General features: G+C 52.6%; 8 protein-coding genes across 8 annotated transcripts; 7 read left to right on the forward strand and 1 right to left on the reverse strand.

The window, feature by feature from the left end:
• Nucleotides 1-410: 410 nt before the first annotated feature.
• ATEG_06281 (uncharacterized protein) lies at nt 411-2,146 on the forward strand (the record flags this gene model as incomplete). The annotated part of the gene is made up of 5 exons (XM_001215459.1): nt 411-470; nt 688-1,203; nt 1,261-1,503; nt 1,530-1,715; nt 1,823-2,146. The coding sequence occupies 5 exons, from the start codon at nt 411-413 to the stop codon at nt 2,144-2,146; spliced, it is 1,329 nt and encodes a 442-aa protein (XP_001215459.1).
• Nucleotides 2,147-4,101: 1,955 nt separating this feature from the next.
• Nucleotides 4,102-6,106, forward strand: ATEG_06282 (MFS transporter; the record flags this gene model as incomplete). The annotated part of the gene is made up of 5 exons (XM_001215460.1): nt 4,102-4,393; nt 4,523-4,622; nt 4,677-4,689; nt 4,740-4,957; nt 5,008-6,106. The coding sequence occupies 5 exons, from the start codon at nt 4,102-4,104 to the stop codon at nt 6,104-6,106; spliced, it is 1,722 nt and encodes a 573-aa protein (XP_001215460.1).
• An 891-nt stretch (nt 6,107-6,997) lies between these two features.
• On the forward strand, nt 6,998-8,196 carry ATEG_06283 (uncharacterized protein; the record flags this gene model as incomplete). Its single annotated transcript, XM_001215461.1, has 4 exons — nt 6,998-7,178; nt 7,404-7,471; nt 7,521-7,894; nt 7,950-8,196. 4 exons carry the CDS (start codon nt 6,998-7,000, stop codon nt 8,194-8,196), a joined length of 870 nt encoding a protein of 289 aa, XP_001215461.1.
• Nucleotides 8,197-9,907: 1,711 nt separating this feature from the next.
• On the forward strand, nt 9,908-11,620 carry ATEG_06284 (uncharacterized protein; the record flags this gene model as incomplete). Its single annotated transcript, XM_001215462.1, has 6 exons — nt 9,908-10,056; nt 10,106-10,214; nt 10,244-10,464; nt 10,510-10,694; nt 10,752-11,136; nt 11,188-11,620. 6 exons carry the CDS (start codon nt 9,908-9,910, stop codon nt 11,618-11,620), a joined length of 1,482 nt encoding a protein of 493 aa, XP_001215462.1.
• A 1,327-nt stretch (nt 11,621-12,947) lies between these two features.
• On the forward strand, nt 12,948-13,821 carry ATEG_06285 (pectate lyase; the record flags this gene model as incomplete). The annotated part of the gene is made up of 3 exons (XM_001215463.1): nt 12,948-13,305; nt 13,361-13,698; nt 13,756-13,821. 3 exons carry the CDS (start codon nt 12,948-12,950, stop codon nt 13,819-13,821), a joined length of 762 nt encoding a protein of 253 aa, XP_001215463.1.
• Nucleotides 13,822-14,268: 447 nt separating this feature from the next.
• On the forward strand, nt 14,269-15,172 carry ATEG_06286 (enoyl-CoA hydratase/isomerase family protein; the record flags this gene model as incomplete). Its single annotated transcript, XM_001215464.1, has 4 exons — nt 14,269-14,478; nt 14,545-14,604; nt 14,659-15,011; nt 15,061-15,172. 4 exons carry the CDS (start codon nt 14,269-14,271, stop codon nt 15,170-15,172), a joined length of 735 nt encoding a protein of 244 aa, XP_001215464.1.
• Nucleotides 15,173-15,329: 157 nt separating this feature from the next.
• Nucleotides 15,330-17,199, reverse strand: ATEG_06287 (sugar porter family MFS transporter; the record flags this gene model as incomplete). The annotated part of the gene is made up of 2 exons (XM_001215465.1): nt 15,330-16,522; nt 16,575-17,199. The coding sequence occupies 2 exons, from the start codon at nt 17,197-17,199 to the stop codon at nt 15,330-15,332; spliced, it is 1,818 nt and encodes a 605-aa protein (XP_001215465.1).
• A 2,491-nt stretch (nt 17,200-19,690) lies between these two features.
• Nucleotides 19,691-22,035, forward strand: ATEG_06288 (uncharacterized protein; the record flags this gene model as incomplete). The annotated part of the gene is made up of 6 exons (XM_001215466.1): nt 19,691-20,496; nt 20,547-21,303; nt 21,355-21,436; nt 21,486-21,626; nt 21,678-21,813; nt 21,879-22,035. The coding sequence occupies 6 exons, from the start codon at nt 19,691-19,693 to the stop codon at nt 22,033-22,035; spliced, it is 2,079 nt and encodes a 692-aa protein (XP_001215466.1).
• Between the last annotated feature and the right edge of the window lie 1,686 nt (nt 22,036-23,721).

Below are 23,721 nucleotides of genomic sequence, written 5' to 3' on the forward strand. Positions count from 1 at the left end.
TCCATGCCCTGTCCTTGTAACATGACCGATACCCTCTGCTCGGTCAGAAAGGCCGCCCCATTTGGAAATGGGAATTCACGAGTAACAATGGACACCGCTCGCTTACTTTGCAGCTTGGAAGCCTCGTTAATCGACGCAATCAACACGTACGTGGACTAATTGATCGTCTGCGCAACCCCAAACACCCTATGCGTCGGACTGAGTTGTCTTCAATGTCATCAAACCTGATTGATCATTAACACACTATCCAAGGTGGTCGTGTGGGTTGTACATGAGAGAGGACGTGTGCAACAGGTCATCAACATTCTGGATGATCTCCAGTTCCGGCTGAGGGACCTTGAACCACTAGTTGAGCGCATCGATCAGCTTCTCCCAGACACCTTTGGAGGGCATCGATTTGATGTACTTGAATGGGGCGAGCACGATATGAGACTATCAAGTTATTAGACACGAGGGACCACAGGGAACTCGTTGGATACGCACGCTGTCGTTTTTGCCGTCAATGAGAGGCGTTTTCTCGCTGGCCAAGGCAAATCCATAGACCTTTAACCCGCCCAAATTGGGTCTATTGGAAGCCAACTCGAGGGGCGATTTGTACAACGTATTTGAGTCTCTCTCACTGCCATTGAGGCCAATATCCCTCCCCCTCGCACTTCCTAATGACCGACATACTTACTCTGGCTACAGGCAATCACGGTGTACCTTGGTTCAGTCGTGTATGCGTTATACCTTCACCCATTGAACAAGGTACCAGGCCCAAAGCTCTATGCTATCTTCCGCATCCCATGGATCCGAGATTGGCTTTCAAGACGGTTGCATGTCTCTGTGCAGCGACTGCACGAGAAGTACGGTCCTATCGTCCGAGTCGCGCCGGACGAGGTGTCATTCATCACTGCCGCTGCATGGAACGACGTGTATGGGCAGAAAGTGGCCAAGTCCCTTATCCGAGACGGCAAGTGGTATGCGAACCTCACCGAAGGGCAGGAAGTCATCATCGTCGCCTCGGAGGCGGATCACATGCGCTTTCGCAAGATCTTCGGGCCAGCGTTTGGCGAGAAGGTCTTGCACGAAAGCAGGTCGGTGATTATGAGCAATATCGATCTGCTGATTGCCCAGTTGAAGCACGAGCTCAAGAAGACGGAAGGGGTTGCCGACATGGTGAAGTGGTACAACTGGACCACGTTCGACATCATTGGCAGTCTGGTATATGGCGAGTGATTTGGATGTCTGCAGGGTGCTGAATATCACCCTGGGCTGAAGGTGGTGCTCCAGAACATCCGACTCAGCTCATATGGCGCGCTGATGGAGAGATATTCGATTTTCAAACGGCTGGTGATGGGCCTTCTGCCCCGTCATCTGCTGGAGATGCGAAATTTCCATCTGACGGTGATCCGGGACAAGATTGCGTGGCGGTCGGAGAAGCCACGTCTCATACCTGACGAGAGCGACCTCCCCTTGAGAGCGACCTCCCCTTATCGCCGGGGGAGTTGGAGGCCAACCTCGGTCTGCTGACCATGGCAGGCAGCCAGACATCCGCAACGGCGTTGTCTGCGGCGAGCTACTACCTCTGTCGCAACCAGGCCGCGGCGCAGAAGCTGCGAGAGGAGATTACCACCGCGTTCCAGAGCGAAAGTGACATGTGCCATGACACGGCGGTGATCCGAGAGGCACTGCGTCTCTACCCACCGACGCCGGTTGGGCTCCCTCGACGGGTGGTGAGCAAGGGGATTTTGTGGAGGATCTGTTCATTCCCAACAATGTAGGCCATTCATCCTTCCCTCTCCATATTCATGATTCATCATTAAATACGGTTGTATTATAGACGGTCGTGTATATCACTCAGTACAGTGCCTATCACTCAGCGCTGAATCTTCGAGAACGCAACGAGTTCCGGCCGGAGCTGTGGTTGGGGGATCCCTCGTACGCCTCGGACAATCTGTCTGTCGTGCAGACCTTTATTACGGGGCCGTATAGCTGCATTGGGAAGAGTCTGGCCTATATGGAGATCGGTGTGGTACTTGCCAAGATGGTGTGGCATTTTGAATGGGAGCTGTCGTCCTCGTGTTGTTTTGAAAAGGAAAAGGTGTATGCTCTGTGGCAAAAGTCGCCGATGGAACTCCGGCTGCGTGATCTGGTTTCGCAGTAGCCTGGAGGAATGCGTAGATGTTAGTGCACATGTCATGACTGTCGTATTCGTCTAGAGGACGTAGAATGATGAAATCGGTGGGCATGTCTGCTGGGCTTTAGGCGCTAAAGTTACCTCTTTAGGCCTGGTGCTAGCTGGCTTCTTAACCTCTTAACCAGTATCATTGCTTTCATCAATTTCCTAGTAATGTCATATATGGCCTATTATTTCCTCCGTATATGCTTTCAACTTCTGTGAAGTCTTAAGTCCTTAGGACCATTCTGACTGACAATGGTACCGTTTGTGCTTAAAGCCGACCACTACCCCGGTACGAAATATATATTTTGCATTGACATCATCAACAGACTTGTGCGGCCGCTAAAGACTTTCAAATTTCTCGGCTATCTTTCCTCCTTGCCGGGATATCGTCTAGCTAACTAGTTATCCAGTGGACAAGAAACAGAGTCATGAATGGATGGATGGTCTGATGGTCTTGGGGTGGTCCTAATGCCAAGACCGGGGTTCCACCGAGTGAGACCGGCCAGGAGGGTGACATATACAGAGGACAGAGTAGAGGATGGTTTACTCGGAAAGGAGTGCCTTAGACGATAATAATACCATTTACATAGAAGTAGCTTAAATCAAGATCATAAAACATATCTCAGAAGTACGGAGTACGGCGGAAAAAGAAGGGATGGCGGCAACATACCAGACAGGAGGAAAACTTTTCCCGTGCTGGCCAAACAAGAAATGGCCGGTGGGCCGATGCATTCGCTCGGCAGCTCGGGGTGGGGGTATTTTTTTCTTTTCTTTTTTTCTTTCGGCTCCGGCCGATTGTGCACACCAACACTCCTGTAGAAATTGATATATTAGTATAGTTTTTATAGTTTTCATCTTCACCTACTGCATCAGCCTATATAGTAATGTCTCTTCATAGACACAGGAACACAGGAACACTTACGTAGGACCAACCCTGATAGTTAGTTAACTAAGGCGTGATTATGTCATATGCGCCACCCGAAGAGAATCCGGTTGGACTCAGGGTCCACTGAATCTTGACCATTCAGGGCCGTTTATTATGATTACTCCTTGGCGAGCCCCATCGGCACAACGACTCCGATTGGCCGTGGGAGCCTCCATCTCGTGTGCCGGCCGGGAAGCTCAAGCCCGAGCCGACGGTGGGGCAGTCAGTGCCTGGAGGGACGGAGTACAGAGTATGGGAGTATACCATTATGGAAGAATACAGGTAGATAAAAGGACAGAAATTATTAGAATGTATATGTATAATCGGGAATCATCAGCAGAGAGAGTCATCATATTGTAAGTGTAGGGAGTAGGCAAATACCGTTGTGGTGATGGTGACAGTGACAGTGACGGTGATGGTGGATTGCCCGATCCGGAATCCCCAGTGGCAGCCTCATGGTTGGCCACCACCAACCCATTACTTAATACTCCGTCCCACGAGACTCCATTCTTTTTGAACGACTTCTCTCCCCCCCTCCTCATACTCCTCATCCTCCCTCACTCCTCCTCATACCCTCCCCTCGACATCCACATCGCCCCAACGTCGCAGGCTTCCAACTGCCCAGGCGATTCACTCACCATCCTCTTGTCATACCTCCGTTCGACGCCAACATCTCCCTGCCTACTAACCTCGCCATTGTCATATATAGACCCCAGAGTCAATAAAACTTATCCAGCCTCAACCCACCACCAATCGTCCACGTTTTGAGCGGAAGTAGCAGCATTTAGTTCCGTTGTTTCCGTCCTCACACCCGTGCGCCATCGCCCGATTGATCTCTCGCTGCCCCAGTGCGCAACACTTCCATCCGCAGTCACGACCGTCCAACAGCCACTTGCGCCTATAGCAGTTCCATTGCGCCAACCCCCCGGAACCATCCGTTTGCATGCCATCGCAGTAACGACACACTAAACCGCCCAAGCACCGGTAGCCCGAGCCCACTGCAGTCTTCACCATGGCCAACTGGAACTGGAAGGATCTCCTCACCAACCGAGACCGCCGCCAATTCCCAGAGGTGGTCGTGCCCCTCGCCAATGCCCCTGCGCCTGAAAAGCCGATTCCCGAACCCTATGCGGAAAAGAAAGCCATTTCCGACGATGACTCGAGCTCCAGCCTGGACCGAGCCTCTTCCCAAGAGCAAGGCACCGTCGCCGTGCCCACTACGTATACTACACTGACCCTGGAAGCCCTGCGTGCACAGGTCGAATCCGACGTCGCTGCTTCCGGTCATGACTCCGTCTATGACCGTACGTTTCTATCTCATCTGAGGCTCCCATTGATCTAGATCGGCCTTGTCCCTTCTGAGGGATGGCTCTATTCATTCAGACTGACCCTGGGCGTCTGTCGTAAGGATTGCACTTCTGACCGTCCTCTAGGTAAAGCCAAGGTGATCAACAAGGCCATTCAGGATATCGGAATGGGCCGCTACCAATGGGAACTGTTTGTTCTCTGCGGATTTGGCTGGATTGCCGACAAGTAAGCACCCCAACCAGAAGGATACAGACACCGACGCTAACATGCACTCAATAGCCTCTGGTTGCAGGTAAGGGCTTTGGCTCATCTATGCACTGTCGCATCAACTAACAGGAGTAGGGAGTGGCCCTGACGCTCACTCCGCTGTCCATGGAATTCGGTGTCTCGGAAACCAATTCTCGCTTTGCCACATGTGCCTTGTTCGTCGGTCTGATTATCGGTGCGTCCTTCTGGGGTATTGCCTCGGATGCCATCGGACGTCGCCCGGCCTTCAACATGACGCTCTTCCTTTGTGGCACGTTCGGCCTGGCGGCTGGCGGTGGATCTAGCTGGGTCGGGTACGTGCTCGCCCATCCCTAAGCCTTTCGCTAGTACTAATTCATCGCAGCACCTGTGCGTTGTATTCCTGCCTTGGTCTGGGCGTTGGTGGAAACCTTCCCGTGGATGCTGCAGTCTTCCTGGAATGTCTGCCGCCCGATTCGGCCAGTCTGTTGAGCGGTCTGGCCACCTGGTGGTCGGTTGGTACGCTGATCGCCAGTATGCTGGCCTGGGCCTACATCCCCAACTTCTCGTGTGAGAGCTACGCCACGTGCACCAAGGCCAACAACTGGGGCTGGCGATACCTCGTGCTCACGTTGGGGGCCATCACCTTTGCCATGTTCCTCTGCCGGTTCCTCCTGTTCACCCTGTACGAGTCGCCCAAGTTCCTGGTGTCGCGCGGACGGCAAGATGAGGCCGTCGCGGCGGTGCAGGGCATCGCCCACAAGAACAAGACCAAGACCTGGCTCACCGAGGAGATCCTGAACGAGATCGGTGGTTATCCCGAGGAGAACCCGAAGCAGGCTCTCTCTTACGGCGAGATCATCAAGCGGTCTCTGGAACGCTTCTCCTACCAACAGATTGCCCCTCTGTTTGCCAACAAGCGTCTGGGGATTTCCACCGTCCTGATCTGGTTCTGCTGGACCACCATCGGAATGGGCTACACGCTGTTCAACGCCTTCCTGCCGCAGTACCTGAGCGCCAACTCGTCCACCTACATCACCTACCGCAACTACGCCATCACGGCCGTCTGCGGTATTCCCGGACCCCTGGTCGCCTGGTACACGGTCAACCTGCCGTACGTCGGCCGCAAGGGTACGATGGCCATCTCCACCCTGGTCACGGGCGTTTTGCTGTTCTGTTTCACCGCCTCCAAGGATCCCAACGTCCAGCTGGTGTGTTCCGCACTGGAGTCCTTCTTCCAGATGGCCATGTACGGTGTCCTGTACGCCTACACGCCCGAGGTCTTCCCGGCGCCCAACCGCGGCACTGGGTCTGGCATTGCCAGCTGCTTGAACCGGATTGCGGGCTTGATGGCTCCCATTATTGGCGTCTACGCGAGCACCAACCCGGTCGCGCCGATTTATGCATCGGGCGCGTTGATTCTGGCGGCCTTTGTGGCGATGTGCCTGCTGCCGATCGAGACTCGGGGCAGGCAAGCTCTGTAGACAGCTGAACCAAACGCTGTCACTGGGTGTTGGTTGAGATGCGTCTGCGCAGACTACCGCATGTGCATGGACGCGATTGCCGGTCCAGACGGTTCGATTCAAATAAAAAGTGCCACCGCGTTTAGCTGTTGTCGGTTTCGAGATATCCACGTCTGTTGTGTTCTTTTTCATACCCAAAAACCCTATCGAGACGAGTGATGTACATATGAATGCTATATAGAATGACATTGTTGCATGCACAAAGGGCCTAAAATGAGGATATCGATGTCGCAGTCCAATTTCAGCTTGAGTGAAACATTATCGCTGCAGGGCTTATGGTCTGCTGCACTCCCCTGTGTCTCCTGAATTGCTAGCTTTTACTTCATACACTTCTGGAACGACTCCACCGCAAACTTTCTACGTGTATACTAGAAGCCTGCGAGTCCTTCCAATGGCGCAAACACAAAAAGGGGTGAGCAATAATGCTTCAGCCACGTTCGAATCTCCCTGTCCCATCCACACGTTTTCGAGAAGACCAGCAGATCAGGTCGATCCTGATGCGCCACAGCCCATTGCGAGTGCTGTGTGGGTAGTTGGAACGCCTGTCATCAACTAGTCCGTTGGTGGCTGCAGCCATGAGCCCAATCATCTCCCATTCCCATCACATTCGCGAGCCTTGTACTACGGGGGAACTCTATCGGGAACTAGAGAGCAGCCGATCTGTTGTGCTATCCCCATCCTGGCCGCCAACTCGTTTTCTTTGTCTACGTACGGCCGCCCCCAGACCACCGCAATGACCGACCGGTATATTTTGTCTCGCACATTCTTCCAACCCAGCCGGGAGGTTGTCTTTACATGTCTTCGGCCACCGAACTCGTGCCCGACGGGCAGTGTTAACCCCAGGGTCAAACCATGGCCCAGCATTATCTCCCACCGCCGCCCGGGGTGCATCCCAACCATGTCAACCCCAGCACCCAAGCTTCGTGGAGTTTATGGCTGAATATCTTCTTTTTGGTGCTGACCACGGTAGCTACTTGCCTGCGTCTGTATACCCGGCTGCGCATCTGCCGATTCCCGTGGGGAGCCGATGATTGTGAGTAAGCCCCTGCGTCGAGTGTGCGATATCGTTCAGAGCCACTGACTCTTCTGCAGTTTTCTGCACTCTGTCATATGTATGTGTTGATTTGGTTCTTGGGAGAGTGATCCGTCCGCTTACGCTGTGGCAGTTGTTCTTTGTGGCATACATAGCCCTCTTACTGAAAAGTATGAACGGCCTCCCATCCATTCGCACGCCACGACTAACTCCTGCGTCCATCAGTGCCATCTGCCGGAATCGGGCTTCATATGTGGGAAGTGCCAATTTCCAGCCTCTCCCAAGGTGCCGCCGTACGTATTTTGCCATCCTCCACAGTGGCCCAGCACTAACTGGTGATAGTACCTGGGCGTCGCCGATTTCATCCATCTCGCGCTGCTATCGTCCATCAAAATGACCTTCCTATGCTATTACTACCACTACTTCTGGCTGCATACGCCGTGTCGCCGGATGGTGATTGTCGGGATGGTCGTTGTCTGTGTTGCAGCCGCCGCCTTCACTACGACAGCTGCGGTGACCGCCATGCCCTCGCTGTCCCCGGCGGACAGTCGCACCGGCGAAAAGGGGATTCCGCACGCTGCACCATTGGCCTATGGAGCGGTGGACACAGCTACTAACATCTACATCCTCTTGGTCCCAATTCCGTGTCTGCGACAACTCCAGCTGGGGCCTCGAGAGAAGGTGAAGGTGGCAGTGCTCTTCTTTCTCGGAATCTGGTGCGTATATTAAATTCATATCCAATCAAGCGAAGGATCCAACTAACCGTCCCAGCGCATGCGCCGCAAGCATCGCCATACCGGCGATGGCGCCAAGGCTCTGGTCTGATCCGGATCTGACCTGGACGGTGGGGATTATGTGTATGCTTGGGTACGTCGATTTATGCACTGTGCGAGACGATCGCGGACGCTCACGGATTGCAGCGCGGTGGAAGCGAATATCGGCCTGCTGTGTGCCTGCTTGCTCCTTCTTCCGGCCTTTTTGGATGGCCACGGCCCAAAACGGATCGTATCCTCGATAACGGGATGCTTCAGACGTGCGCGCAGCGATGATGGCCCTCCGGTGTCTACTGACCATCCGTGTACGACGGAAATTACCTCCGTGACAGAGCTTAACCCTGCACCGCAGAGGGGACGGCACGATAACGGTGAATGCGGCTGATCGATGGAGTGCCCACATGTGCTAGCACCATCCTACACCACTCCCCCGAAGACACTGATCTCGCACGACGCCCCAGGATGATTCTCATATCCCCACTTCAGAGCACTGCCCCTACATACTGCCTCAGGTGGACTCATGTCCCACGGCCTGTCTGTGTGTTAAGTAAGAAGCATTCGGGGTCCCAACGTCCGAGTGGAAGCCAAACTCCGCTATCCGTCGGTATACCTGTATCCGATTGCTGGATAAGATCGGGGTATATCAAGAATCGAGAGCATTCGGAAACTCGAGGCGAATGTCTGTATATACCAGATTGCAGGAATCTCCTCTTTCAAGATTATAGCCACCCCGTGTTTTAGCCTCACCCTGGTGCTTCAGGGGCATGTAATAACCAGGGATCCCCTGCAAGCTGCTAGCATCGACAAGGGTCGTTGTTTGATTGAATTATCCCGGTCTCCCCAGAGATAAGGACTTTCCGCCCTGAAACTATTTCCAGTCCAACAGATCTGTACCTAGACCTAAGCGAATATGAATGCACAATCCACGTGGACTTTTCTACACCGTCAGCAAGTCCTCATCCCAGTCCATCGCCATTCCACACACACCTGGTGCAATCGAAGCTAACGATACCGAGCTAGGCGCTTACTCCCAAGATCTGCCAAGGGCCCTAGCCCCCAGCCAAGAGCGGACTGCGATGAGCGGACGGCCGACGACGTGTCATGTGCTTTTGGCGCTCGCCTAAATCTGCCCCGTCAGTTGGCCGTCAAGAGGAGGTGCAGGATCCCGCTGTTCGCAACCGCCACATTCAAGTTAAGGGAGATTCCTTTGTGGTTCCATCAGCAACACTGGTTCCCAGTCTCTTGATCAATCAAAGAAAGCAAGTCCAAGATCACATCTGTCTGACCGTACAGTCAGCATTATCCTCGCCAAGGAGTACCAAGATTCTGGGCCTGGGGTCCCCGCACTCCGCCCAAGGCACAGCAGGTTGTTGAGAGATGCGATCTCTCTCGGCGGACGCCGGTGGTAGGACCCCGAAGGAGATATCGCAAGCCACGATACGCTCCTCCAATGGCTGCCAGCCGGATGTAGTGCAAGCCCCCCGCTGAGAGAGACACGGCACAAGCCAAGTCCCGCCAGCGACATTGAATTCGGCGAAAATCCGCGTCCCATTGGCATGAACCGATGCTAGCTCGGCGTGCGCGTCCTGGTTCCAGGAGATCGGCCTCAACATGGTTACTCCCGGCGGGCTCTGGCATGAAGCACTGGCTGGGGATATGACACCAAGAAAAGCCCTCTCCCGGTCTAACTTTTTATGATCGTGGAGGAATCCTTTGGGATTTGATGCTCCCTTGAGCCTAAATCCTACTCGGTCCAACGGGGAATCTCAAGGAGTGGGCGTTGTGCTCTGACAGGGGGAGAATCCATAACGTGGCAATTCAGGTGCTGACCGCTGCTGACGGGACGTATAAATCCAGACCCCCTGCCGCTGTCAGTCGATTGAGAGCGGGGAATCTGGGGTCTTCTTGGTTGCGGACTTCTTTCTGCTTACTGTTACTTCTTATCGCATGGTCACTATGGACGACAAGAAGATTCCGTCTGAGAGCGCCAGCACCGCGTCGGAGAGTGGCGGGGTGCAGGCATCAATCTCTGATCCCAAGTTTACGAGAAAGTTGATTCGAAAGATAGACTACGTGCTCATTCCATGGCTTGCCCTTCTCTATTTGTGAGGCCACCAGTCTGCATACACACCGCCCTCCTAACACACTATACAGGCTGAGCTTTCTGGACCGCACAAACATCGGCAATGCCCGACTGGCGGGTCTGGAGGAGGACCTAGGGATGTCGGGTCTCGATTATAATGTATCTCCTCTTAATGACTGCGTATGTTCAGACACGTACTGACGGCTCAGGTCGCCCTTGCCATTTTCTTCCCATTCTACGTCGCCGCCGAGATCCCATCGAACCTGATGATGAAGAAATCCCGTCCTGCGCTCTGGATCCCGATTATCATGGTGGCCTGGGGTATATGCTGTACGCTGATGGGGACTGTGACCAACTACCCTGGGCTCCTGGCAGCTCGCGCTGCGTTGGGTATTGCCGAAGGTGGTCTGTTTCCTGGTGTTACCTTCTAGTAGGATCCCCCTTCCAGGCATCGTTCATAGCTGATCATCAACAGCATCACCATGTGGTATAAACGTCACGAATGCGGCTTGCGCATGGCCATCTTCTTTTCTGCCGCCACGGCTGCGGGTGCCTTTGGAGGCCTGCTGGCTCGCGGCATCGTCGAGATGGACGGCATTGGAGGGAAAGCGGGATGGTCGTGGATTTTCATCATCGAGGGTCTGGTGACTTTTGGAATTGGTATGTCATCATCATGTACTTACCCATACCCTCGAGCAATGTCTGACGCTGTCTCAGCTATCGCTGCATTCTTCGTGATGAACGACTATCCGGATACTGCCAAGTTCCTCACAGCCGAGGAAAAGCTTGTAATCCAGAAGCGATTAGAAGAAGATCGCGGATCCTTGGCGGACGAGTTCCGCATGCAATACTTCTGGGATGCCGTCAAAGATTGGAAGATCTGGGTACACATGTTTATAACTATAGGCATCTACACTCCCCTCTATTCCTTCTCGCTGTTCCTGCCTACGATTGTCAAGACTCTGGGATACACGAACGAGACCGCTCAGCTGATGACCGTCCCGCCGTATGTGGTTGCGTGTGTCTTCTGCATTGGGGGCGGATTCATGGCAGATCGGCAAAAGAGACGTGGAATTTACATGATCTGCTTCAACATCGTCGCGTGAGTCCTCCACAAACTCTGATGTCTGCCCCAAACTAATGGTCCCTCTAGAATCATCGGCTTTGTCATGCTCATTGCATCGGACAACCTGGCAGTCAAGTATGCGGGCACATTCTTTGCCGCAGCCGGCATCTATCCAAACGTCCCACAGGGCGTCGCATGGAACGGCAATAACATTGGAGGATCCGTGAAACGCAGCGTTGGAATTGCTATGCACGTTGGCTTCGGCAACCTAGGCGGTGCCATCTCCGGATTCATCTACCAGACCAAGGACTCGCCTAACTTCTATCCCGGACATGGAACGCTTATCGCGACCCTGTCCATGTCTACGATTCTTTGTATCTTCATGCACATCTACTTGAGACGGGAGAACGCGCGACGTGATAGGGAGTACGCCAAGGCGCCGGAGGATTACACTGATGAGGAGAGAAGATTGGAGCGCGAGAAGGGTGATTATGCCAGCTTTTTCCGATATACCATTTGAGGGTGGGACATGGGGTTAGATTTACGGCCGTTACATGGAGAAGAATTGTCTGTTTACTCTCACGTTCAACATATAGCTGCAGGAAAGCGCTATCGTCTAATCCAATTTGATGGTGTCAATCCCCTAATCAGTAGAGCCTGTCCCTTTGGAGACTGCGACCCCGACAGTCCTCGCCCATGTTCCCCCTTCGGAGTCAGTAATATTGACCTGCAAGTAACCGTACCTGCTTCACCAGACGACGTGTGCTTTGCTAAGCCAAGCCATAGATCGTATGTTTGATGGCTAGACGCACACGTATCTGCGCCAGTGCGACCACCCACCATGTGGCTCGACTGAATATGATGTCTATTAAGTTCAACATTCTCCCTTGCAGCCGGATAAGCACATCGACTATGCGCGGGTTCTGTCTGAATAAAGTCCGTTCCATCCTTGGAAGCACCTCAGGTACTCCACACGGTTGACCTTGTCCGAAGTGGGAAGAGGCACAGCACCCGCGGTACCTGTTTCATATCCCTCCTATATGGCTATAATTTCCCACTAATGAGCATGGTCTGATACACAATTCCTCGACGATCAACAGTGAAAGACATCCTTCTGAAACGCTCCGGCCTTGGCAAGAGGCTTGGCTCGGTGGTTGCTCTGTTGTGCAGTGGTTATTCCATGCTCTAGATGTAGTAGGAAGTCCCATAGACCTTATCAAGCGTCATCCCTGTTGTAGTTTACTGGATTATCTGCCTGCGTTTTATTTGGAACAAAGGTTCGCTGGCCGAAGATTAGCCGGTCTGCAACCCGCAGAATTGGAACCGACGATCTCCCAGGGATTCGTCGACGTGAAGCCGGCACTGTGGGCGATGTTGGAAAGGATCCTATTTTCCACCAGTCCCCCGTTGTTCCAGACTGTCTGTCAGTCTGCTGCAGACCTTGCCAAGCACGGAACTGTTTCTCCTCGAACAGCCTCCTGTCAAGAATTGATTATCCTTGTTGTGGCTGTGATAAGACCAACCCGCCGATCCCATCAAATTCCTTCCGTCTTGGACGACGATCGTGGCATGGTGTCCTTCGTCCATGATATTCGCACAAATCGCCTCCGTCCACTATCCTTGTATGAAAATCTTTCCTCATTCTCTCATCAAAACAAGGTTAAGCTATTGCACCGAATCCCGGGAATGAAACGCCAAGAGCATGTATTCCTCCTGTGTTTCAGCGCCACACAGTCTATCCGGCGGCTGGAAGAAGATATAAGTTGATCAGACGGTACGGCGTGTCGAGCAAGACGAAAGCAACAGACACACGACTTCTCTGATACTGACTTGGTTCACTCATCACCATGCACCACAAGGCCCTCCTTATCTCACTTGCCTCCACGGCACTTGCTCTTCACGGCTCCTCTTCCCACTCTCACTTGGGAAAGCGCTTCACCTTCCCCCTTCCCTCGTCCAAGGGCAGCGTCACCTTTGATGCACCCAAAATCATCAGCGGCAACACCACCTTTGATGGTGGCATGAAGACCTATGGTCGTGGAGTGGAGTGCACCGAGGGTGAAGGCGGCGACAGCGACGCGGTCTTCTGGGTTGAGAATGGAGGCACTCTCAAGAACGCCATCATCGGCGCCGACCAGATCGAGGGCGTCCACTGCATGGGAGCCTGCACGATCGAGAATGTCTGGTGGGAGGCCGTGTGTGAAGGTAGTGTCCCAACAAACGTATTTGATTTCAACTCTAACATATTTTTCTTCCGCAGACGCACTGTCCTTGAAGGAAGGCAGCGGACCTTTCACCGTCATCGGTGGCGGTGCCCAGGGTGCCGAGGATAAAGTGATCCAGCACAACTCGGGTGGCACTGTCAGCATTGACGGCTTCACCGTCTACAACTTCGGCAAGCTGTACCGGTCCTGCGGGAACTGCGATGAGATGTTCGAGCGTCACGTTACTGTGTCGGGCGTCACCGCCGTCCAGGGCAGCACCTTGGTCGGGATTAACAGCAACTACGGCGATACCGCCACCATCAAGGGAGACGTCTGTGCCACGGATGTTGATACCATCTGCCAGGAGTATGAAGGCAACAGCTCTGGAGAAGAGGTACGTCTTATCCATTTTTGCCTAGCTGGAACGAGTCAATCCTAACACCATCCATAGCCGCCGGAGACCGGCTCTGGACCTAGCTCTGCCTGCAAGTATTCGGAGCCTCTGCCCGCATGCTAGGCTGGACGAGAACTATTGCTTCTATGTCTGATGGGTATGAGTGAGGATGTCGGTCTTTTAGGTCCTCCTCCCTGAATGTATTCTACTTCTCTCGATTGCTGTGGTGGCGGGCTATTGAATATATATTTTGCTGTGTACATAGTGACTGGAAGTTGAATTCCCAACGCCACGAAAACATCCTGCAGTTCAGCCCATTCATTTTTGAGCATATATCAAACGGAATTTATAGCTGTCTCGGTGATTATTTTGTGCATCAAATATAAGAAACATAAAATAAACAGCCCTCTGCCTATGCATCATGTAACAAGACATACTCGGCTCGGTACTCGGGGATACCACAATGCGGGGTCAAAATCACCCTGCAATCGAGCTTAGTTTTATATAGCCGAGGAATAGTAGAACCACCTCGTACCCCGAACTTGAGTATTGTTATGCCTCTTCACCAAAATGTCTGAACTACCCAAGTTTCGCAACCTCTCCTTGGACAAACAGGGCAATGTCTTCATCATTACCATGCAGAAGCCGCCAGAGAACCGGCTGAACTCTTGGTATTGCCAGGAGATAATCCGGGCATTCCATACTATCCAAAAGATCTTGGGACCAGATGCAGAGGGTGCTGTGATCACTCGCGGGTGTGATACGAAGTTCTGGTGTACTGTTCGTGGTCCACATACGGAAGGAATCCTGGGGCAATTCTCGTACTCACATGGATTCTTTCGATAGGGATTAGAATTAGACGAAGCAGATACCAACCCCTTCGCAAATACTGATGGATTCTACCCGGTATGCTGCTCATGCATGCAGAAGTTATGGACCGAGACTAATAACACCAACCAGATGCTGCACACTATCCTTGACTTCCCATATCCCACCATCGCCCTGATTACCGGTCATACGTTTGGTGGTGCATGCCCGTTTGCCCTAGCTCACGACTACCGGGTGATGAATTCGAAGCGGGGGTTTTTCTGCATGCCCCCTGTCAATCTAGGATTGCACTTTGACGGCATCGGATCCCTGCCGCGCCTCAAACTTCGACCAACTGTTGCAAGGAAGATGCTACTCGAGGGACATCGTTGGACAGGCCGCGAGGCCTTGCAAGATGGAATTGTCGATGCAATTGCTGAGCCCGACGACATGTTCCGCGTAGCACTCGAATTGGCCAACAAGTGGGCCCCGAAGGCCAAGATGGGGTAGGTTTCTACAATACCCACAACTTGAATATACTAACACATAGAATAGAGTATACGGTCTGCTTCGCTACGAGCTCTGGGGTGACGCCATCCGGCAGTTCCAGCGTATCTCTTATGTCCACAGTCGTCAGACATCGTTGCCTGCGAGGGCTAAAGTGTAATTTTGGGTGTTACAAATGTTATCCATTGAATGGTCCCAAGGAAGTAGTGAATGAATGAAAGAATTCCTTGAGATCTAGTGATAAATATACATTTCCATGTGAAGGAACAGGAATGGGATGTCTACCTAGGTACAGTAGCTCGTTTGTGTTAACCCCCCTACGAAGAAGGAGCTTCAGTATCACTCTGGGAGCCAAAGTATTTGACAAGCTGCGAGTCCAAGTCCTGTCCCGTCAGCCTGGGCATCTTCAGACTTTGTTTCACCGGGTTGAGGCCCTCTGCATGGGCACTGGCAAACACGACATCCATTTCCTCCAGTGACCGTCCCTTCGTCTCTGGGAAGAAGAAGTAGACACAGGGAATGAGAGCCGCATTGAACACGGCAAATATGATATAGGTTTGGTACCCCAGGTTCGCGAAAGCTGGGGGCGTGATCATAACAATCAAGAAATTGGACATCCAGTTTGAACTAGTCGACAACGCGTTGGCCTGGATGCGAATGCGCAAATTGGTGATCTCAGCAGGGTACAACCACGTCATGCCCAGCCAACCAATGGCAAAAAAGGAGTTGAACACGAAGAGGAACACAGTGGCTGTAACACCATATCGCGTCTCCAATATTGGAGCTCCGTTCTCCCCCTCTGCCCCGGTCGACACGGTACCAGCCAAGACGGCCATGGATGTCATCATTCCAAAAGCTCCCAACAACATCAAGTTACGCCGTCCAGTTCGCTCGATCAGCGGCAATGCAACCAGGGAGGCCATGAAGTATTCCGTCCCATTACATGCCGCGAGCAGACGTGACATGGCTGGGCCAAAACCTAGTGAATTTTCAAAGATCATCGTAGCGTAGTAGGTGACAAGGTTGATACCGCAGATCTGTTGGAAGAACTGGGCAACCATTCCCAGCGTTGCACGGCGAAGGTTCTGCTGTGGGCCGTTGGTAAGAAGCTCCCGGTAGCGGAAAGGGCCCCCTTTGCTCTGGGCCTCCAACGCCTCGTTCACGTTGCGCAGTTCTTCTTCAACCTCCGGATGGTTGTCATCCTGGCCCAACAGCCGAGCGGTCACATCGCGAGCTTCCGCGTGCCGGCCCTTCATGATCAGCCACCGCGGCGACTCGGGAAGGTAGAGGAGGCCAATCATGACGATGATGGTGAAAAAGGACTGGAACATCACCGGGAAACGCCAGCGGACGGAGCCTTCCAGGAAGTAGAAGCCATAGTCAACCCAGTATGCGATCATGATACCTCCGGATATCAGCGCTCCTGATAACATGATGAGAACACCCCGCTGATGAGGCCGCGCGCATTCACTCTGCCAGGTTGGGATGGTAGAGGTGACCATTCCATTCCCTAAACACATTAGCCTGACTGTGGTGTTGTGTGTTAAGTGACGATCTCTTACCGATTCCACCCACAACACGCCCAGCCACAAAGAGGCCATACTCGAAACTGGCCGCCTGCATGATGGTGCCGATGATCATGATAAGAGAGCCCCAGAACGTGGAGGATTTCCGTCCCCATTTCTCCCCGTAGGCTAGGATGACAAGGGATCCGAGCCAACACCCAATCTGATAGATGGCAACACCGGCGGCTTGGGTGTTAGCATCGCCCTTACAGTTCGTCGGGTGAGGTCGGCTGCGATCTCCGTCAATCCAGCAGAGGTCATTCGATCTCTCCCGAGGAGTCATCAAAGAGAGAACCTCCTGGAAAGAGTCCAAGGTGAGTAGGGCGCTCAATACCCCCTGGTCGTACCCAAACATCAAAAACCCACAGCTCGCAATGAAGCCGATGGAGTAGTTCAATGTTCGGCCAGCCAGATGTTTGCCACGGACTTTCCATTCCGGCAGCTCACCCATCCAACCAAAGTACCTCAACAGCCTGGTGTCTGGCATGGATTGCTTATGCTCGTGCCGCATGCGTTCTTCTTTGGTCATGGACGGTGGCGACGTACTGGGGGCGTCCTGAACATGATGGGAAGTAGGGAGCACCCGATCATCATTCTTCTCGTTACTAGACCGTGTCGACATGTTGTTGACAGTGGTAGAGCAATGACAGGTATGCGGACAACGTTTTCATCGGATCTGACTGGGCTTCCCTGGGGTAGATCTACTTTTATAACTGGAAGGCCCCGTACAGCCCAGCCCGATGATACCCCGGATAGCGGTCGGGGCGTCGATATACATAGAACGAATTGCCCAGTTCATGGCGCATGATGTCACATCTTTCCTCTCATGCTCCTCGGGCTCGAGCATTACAGTGAGTGTGAGTCTGGTCCAACTGTGCCAAGACTGCGATGGGGGTTCCGCTGACCGATCTTGGCGGCCCCGGGGAGGAATTACTCTTTTGCGTAATTCCGACTTCCGCCAAGCCTTGGGAACTGTTCATTAAACCCAGATTTCCGCCCTGCACCGAGATACGCCCATGGCTGATGTCAACACTATCCCACCCAGGCTTGGCTGCGGTGGTTGATGCAGCGGAGCCTTGAATTGCATGTTCACGTCGCTCCGTCACAAGTCACCATTCGCACCAGCATAGTCTCGGCAGGTCCACCCGCAGCCTTAGTGGACTCGATACGCTGTGAGGCTGGGCACAGTGGTCGCTCCGGGAGTTACCTGGTATTTTGCCCTATGCTCATGATATGACGGATCAGGACGCGGCACACCATAGCGGCAACCTGTCACAATGCATCCCATTAAACTGTTGTGGGCGGTGGTGTTCCGCTCCTGTTATGCCATCCGACAACTGTACACTCTCCGGATGGGCCCGCTCGATGGTAAAACCACTACGTAAGGAACGTGGGAAGAATAGTAAGAATAGGGTTGTAACAGCATTCTTAATCTGGGATTTGACACACTCCAGCCCTGTCCCCAAACATTGCCTTATATGTGATCCATCGACGTCCACCACCTTGGATTTGACTACAGACCATTGTCAGTCCACGCAGGGGGCTCTTATGACAGGTTTTCGTAGGTCATTCGCTTCGGAGTGAAATATTCTAGTTCTGCTTATCGGGTCTCCGTGGCCCGCCTAACGCAATGTATGTGCACGCTCCACTCGGCCAAGGTCATCCAGCCGAATAAATCGGCTTGGGATCCATGCATCGGGCTCAGGCAGCATGAAAATCACTCGGCGCCGATATAGCCAACTTCGGGCAACAACCGGAGCAGCGAATCTGAGACAATCGTGGTTCGTAACTTATTCCGAACATGTTATCTGCCTCTTGTAGTCGTCTGACTTTCTTGCCACGCATACCAGCGACTGATCAAGCTTTGATGACCCTACTACTACTTATCCTTGTATAAAGTCTTCCACAACCGCTACGGTGTTGCAGGTCTAGCTATTGAGGCAATGCCGCAGTCATATGCTTGTCCCTTATTTTGAGACGTGACATTGGCGAATGACCATTGGCTGAGCAGTGCATCACGCTGGAAGCAGGAACATCTCGAAAGAGACTTCCGGGGCCCCTGCCAACCTCCTGAATATTCCCACGGGGAGAGGGACTGGCCAAGCGAAGTGCACATGGCTTAGATATCCCAGAAGAGGATAACCGATCGAGATGGATAACAGATGCCTACATTCCGGAGGTACCCACCACGGATCAATCTGAGCATTGCCCAGAAGCCAATACCCTTGTCTTCAGATTTTAAAGGGTGGACAGGCCTTGGGACTGCCTCAGGAATCAAGTACAGATGTGGTCATCAAAGTCATGTTGTCACAGCCTGACAACAGTCACTCCAATCGTATAGCTGTCCTGAGCGGAGCGATACCTCAATTTTCACGTCTATTAGAGCTCTAAACTGGAAGCTCTATTGCTGGACTTCCAAATCTGAACCTCTGGGTCGTCTAGGTAACTGTTAGGGAAATACTTCGGTCCCAATATTTTCTTCTGTACCTTTCCCGTGGCCGACTTTGGAAATTCACCTTCAACCACACGCAGCAATGTGGGCATCTTGTAGCCAGCCAATTTGCTTCGCAGGTCCTGTCGCAAAGTCGATGAAGATAGAGTTTTGTTCTTAGTATCCTTGAGGGTGACGGCAGCTCCCACTTCTCCACGCTGGTGTCGACGTCGCGAATGGCGATGCACGGCGGAGACCTATTCGCATAGCGTATAAGTTTCTCAATTCAAGGCATATGAGAAAGAATATTGTCTCCCCTATGAGGTGGGACAAGGAAGGCCCGGTCTCCGTTGGTCATCTTGGGCCTAGCTATTCTTGCAAGCTTGCAACAATGGTCCACGTATACCCATGGTCAATACCAAAATATTTAAGATGAACTGACCTTCGTGGAGTTTGCTTGAATGGCCAAAAGTGCACGGTACTCGTGATGTACCTCGCTGCATTCCGACAACCGAACCCCCGCCGGCAGTCGGTAACTCCCATAACGCCTGTACAGCACTCGACTAGACGACGGGCCGAGCTTAAGCAAAACGAGCTTCAGCCGAGAAAAGAACGATAATAAGAGGATCCTCTTCCAGTACTACAGTTGGAAGACATGATACCATCCTCAGGATCAGCGACCATGCGCGACTTCACAGATAACCTTCGTCCCAGCCAGCCAGCAGGGCCCGATATCCTGTCCCAGGAACGAGCGCAATCGGACCTCTCTGTTGAAGAATTAGCACACCATCTCTTGCACCACAATGGATTTCTCGAACGGCAGAGTCGTATCCTTCCAATCGTCCAAAATGAGCCTCTCCTGGACAAATCGCAACAGCAGAACTTGTCTCGACCTGACCTGTACAAACAAGCCCTCGCGCGGGCCAAGTTGCTCCGTCGGTTAGCAGATAAACATAAATGGGATCATGCGGATTACAAAATGGCCGAATACCTCGTGGACGATGTGTCTCCATACATGTTGCATATGGAGATGTTCAGCACGACTATTCGTGAACAGGCCAGCGACGCCCAGCGGGCATATTGGATGCCTCGGATCGAGAAATGGCAGATAATCGGAGCGTACGCGCAGACCGAACTCGGACATGGCAGTAATGTCCGGGGATTGGAGCTAGAGGCACGGTGGGACCATCAGACAAAGCAGTTTATCCTGCACAGTCCTACATTGACTGCGAGTAAATGGTGGAATGGCACACTTGGCCGCACTGCCAACCATGCTATTGTTGTTGCGCAACTTCTTCTGCCTCGGCCGGGCGCTTTCTCTGCCGAGAAGAATGTCGAGTATACTTCCCACGGACCGCATCCATTCATCGTGCAGGTCCGCGACATGAAGAGCCACCAGCCCTTGGATGGAATCGTGATCGGTGATATTGGGCCGAAGTATGGGTATGCAACGATGGACAATGGGTACATGCTATTTGACCATTTCCGGTACGTCAGTTGAACAATGCGCGACCATTCACTCATTGACATATCTACAGCGTCCCGCATTCTGCCCTTCTTTCACGGTATTCAGGCGTGGATCCCGAGACGGGGCATTACATCAAGCCCGAGAAAGCAGCGGTGGTGTATGGGTCATTGACAGCAGTGCGCGCAAATATTGTCCAGCATGCACGACTCGTTCTCGCGCGCGCAGTGACTGTAGCGGTCCGATACACCGCGATTCGTCGTCAGTTCCGGGACCGCGATGGAGATGGTAGTGGCCCTGAGCTAGCTGTGCTCGATTATCCGACCGTCCAAATTCGCATCCTGCCTTTGTTAGCCACTACGTTTGCTTTGCATTATACTGCATTGGCGATGCAGCGCATCTACGAGGGAACGCGGCGGGAGATCGAAGCAGGCAACTTCAACAGTCTGGCACACATGCATAGCATGTCGTCTGGCCTGAAGAGTTTATGCACCACGCTGGTTGCTGATGGAATTGAAACATGTCGCCGAGCTCTAGGGGGGCATGGGTTCGGAGGTGGAAGTGGCCTGATCCAGCTCAACAATGATTATCTATCGAAACCAACGGTAGAGGGAGACAACTGGATGATCAGTCAACAGACTGCGTCTTATATCATCAAGAAAATGACAACAGCTGTTGGGTCTCCCAATAGCCGATACAACGATGAACTTGATGGACAGTTTAAGGAGTATATCAGACACAAACAGGAGGGGAAACAGGAATATGAATTGGGCATCTTGTCCAATGATCAAGATATTGTCCGAAGCTTTCAATTGAGAGCTACTGCCTTGGTAGGTGATCGACTCTGTCTGCACAATCTAGTACGAGGCTGACATGCCTAGGCTTATGATGCCTACCAGGAAAGAGCTGTGAACAAGAAATCTTGGAATTCTCTGTTGATCCAACTGCACCGTCTCAGTCGCAGTAAGATAATTTTCATTGAAAGTGGACCAGCATGCTCTGACAGAACCAGCCCAGTCGCAATCGATCTTGGTCACGAAATTCTTCCAGGCCCTCACTACCGACAGCAGTCTTCCTCCATCCACGAAGGAGATCATGTGGGATCTCTTCCGTCTCTTTGCGCTGTTCACCATGGAGGCCGACAGTTATGAGTGTAAGTGCCCAGATACCACCAAATGGAGACTAGCAACTCACTACCGTATAGTCTTCAGCACAGGTGTAGTCAATCGCGAGCAACTTGACAAGTTGCCCGCGAGTGTTCACGATTTAATGACCCAGATCCGTCCTCATGCCGTCAAGCTGGTGGACTCCTGGATGATTCCGGACTATCTTCTGGACAGGTATGTTTCCTGTTGACCCTGAATATGACTACAATACCGCGATGCTAACGTTTGGTGATTTACAGTGCGCTTGGTCGATACGACGGGCGGGTGTACGAAGATCTCTTCAACAGAGCTCATCGCTTGAATCCCCTGAACAAGTTGACTTTCAATCCGAACTATTGGGAGAACGAAGTCATTATGGGGACTCCAGACCCGCGTCTAGTTTCAGCCAAGCTTTGAGAAGTACATTGCCCATGACGGAAGCTTCCAAAGAAGAAAGTCACGAGTTATCGGTGTTCATACTCCTTGAAGTCAACTGCACGAACTATATGGGCAGCCATGCAATGTGCAGCGTATCACACTCGGGAGCAGCTCTACAGCACGTCACCGCAAGATCCATTCAATATACCCGTAGCTTCCGTGCTGCCACCATTCCACACAATTCCCGCGTCCTAAGCAAGTCCCATTTCAAGCAGCAGATTGCCGAACTGCAAGAAGTAGTAATCGGCATACACCAGTCCGGTATTATTAGACCGACTGGAAGCATACTCATTATTGTTGATTGTCGCATTCATCAGGATGGTCTCCCAACCAACCGGCGAAAAGACCGGGCTGTCATTGTCTATCTCCACCGTAGCAGAATCGGCGAACGAAAGGTCGATAGTCTGCGAGACGATCTCCATTGCCTTGGAATAGTATGGAGACTGACCATGCAGGGCCTGATGGAGTAAGAGTAATCCATTAGCTGCGACCATTCCAGCTGAGGTATCTCGAGGAGGAGGAACCCCTTCCACCGAGGGCGCGTCGAAATCCCACAGTGGAACATAGGGATGGGTGTGTGTCGCCTTTGCGAGTCGTCCTACGAAGTAATCGGCTAGGCCTCGTGCTGTTTCCAAGAATACAGGGTCTTTAGTCCATTGATATGTCTGGGTGTACCCGACAATCCCCCAGGCTTGTCCTCTTGGCCCAGTTAGCGAAGTCGACAGAAGTAAAAAGGTGACTGAGACGTACCTGCTCCATGTCGACCAGTCCTTGTACCCCTGTACAGTCTCCTGGAATTTGATATGATTCGTTTCTGGGTCAATATTGCAACAATGAAACGTCGAGTAATCGTCTCGGACGATATCCTGTAGAACTGTGTGCGCATGTGTTGTTGCGATGTCGATTAACGTCTGGTTGCCAGTATGGTATCCCGCATAGTACAAGAGATCCAAGTCTAGATGATCAGACGATGCGTGCGGAGCTCAGGACAGAAAAAAGACCTACTGCACATGCTGTCTATAATGATCAAGAAATTTGTGTCTTGATCAGTAATATTGTGCCGCTTGTTCACCAAACTGTCCCAACTACGTATGGCGTCCACGCGGGAATCGTAGCGCGAGGCGAGACTGTGGGCAGCAGTGATCACGGATTGAAGAGTTGTGAGATTCCCCGTGAGCTCCCAGCTCCTTCGTAGCGCCGGGAGAATCAAAAATCCCATGTCGTGTGTGTCTGTGCGAAAGGCCTGCCCGTGCAGGGGATCGGACCAGGTCTGCCCGAGACTTCGCAATTGCTTGTATAGCCCTGCGTGCTCCCGCCCGGGAAGTGGAACATGACTGGGATATTTGATGCTGCGCTCTAGGAGTGCGTATAACGAGCCGGGAAAGAAACCACTGGTCCAGGCCGAGATGTCGCTAAACACATATTTGCCAATTCCTTTTCCAGTGCTCGGGACGTTATCTGGAAAACGATCGGGAAGCTTACTACTCAGCAATGGCCGATGATAGACATAGTGAACATTAGAGCCACATACCTGATCAAGAGAGCGAACTGCAGTGCGCCAGATCTTCGCTGTGGCGGTCTCCGAAAAGAGCTCGGGCGGAGGAACCCTCGTCTCTTTAGATCGATCTAAGGCCTTTCCAGAAGTTGTGGCGAAAGCCTGTGAGG

The sequence above is a fragment of the Aspergillus terreus genome, genomic scaffold (genome assembly GCF_000149615.1).
Source record: "Aspergillus terreus NIH2624 scaffold_9 genomic scaffold, whole genome shotgun sequence".
NCBI lineage: Eukaryota > Fungi > Ascomycota > Eurotiomycetes > Eurotiales > Aspergillaceae > Aspergillus > Aspergillus terreus.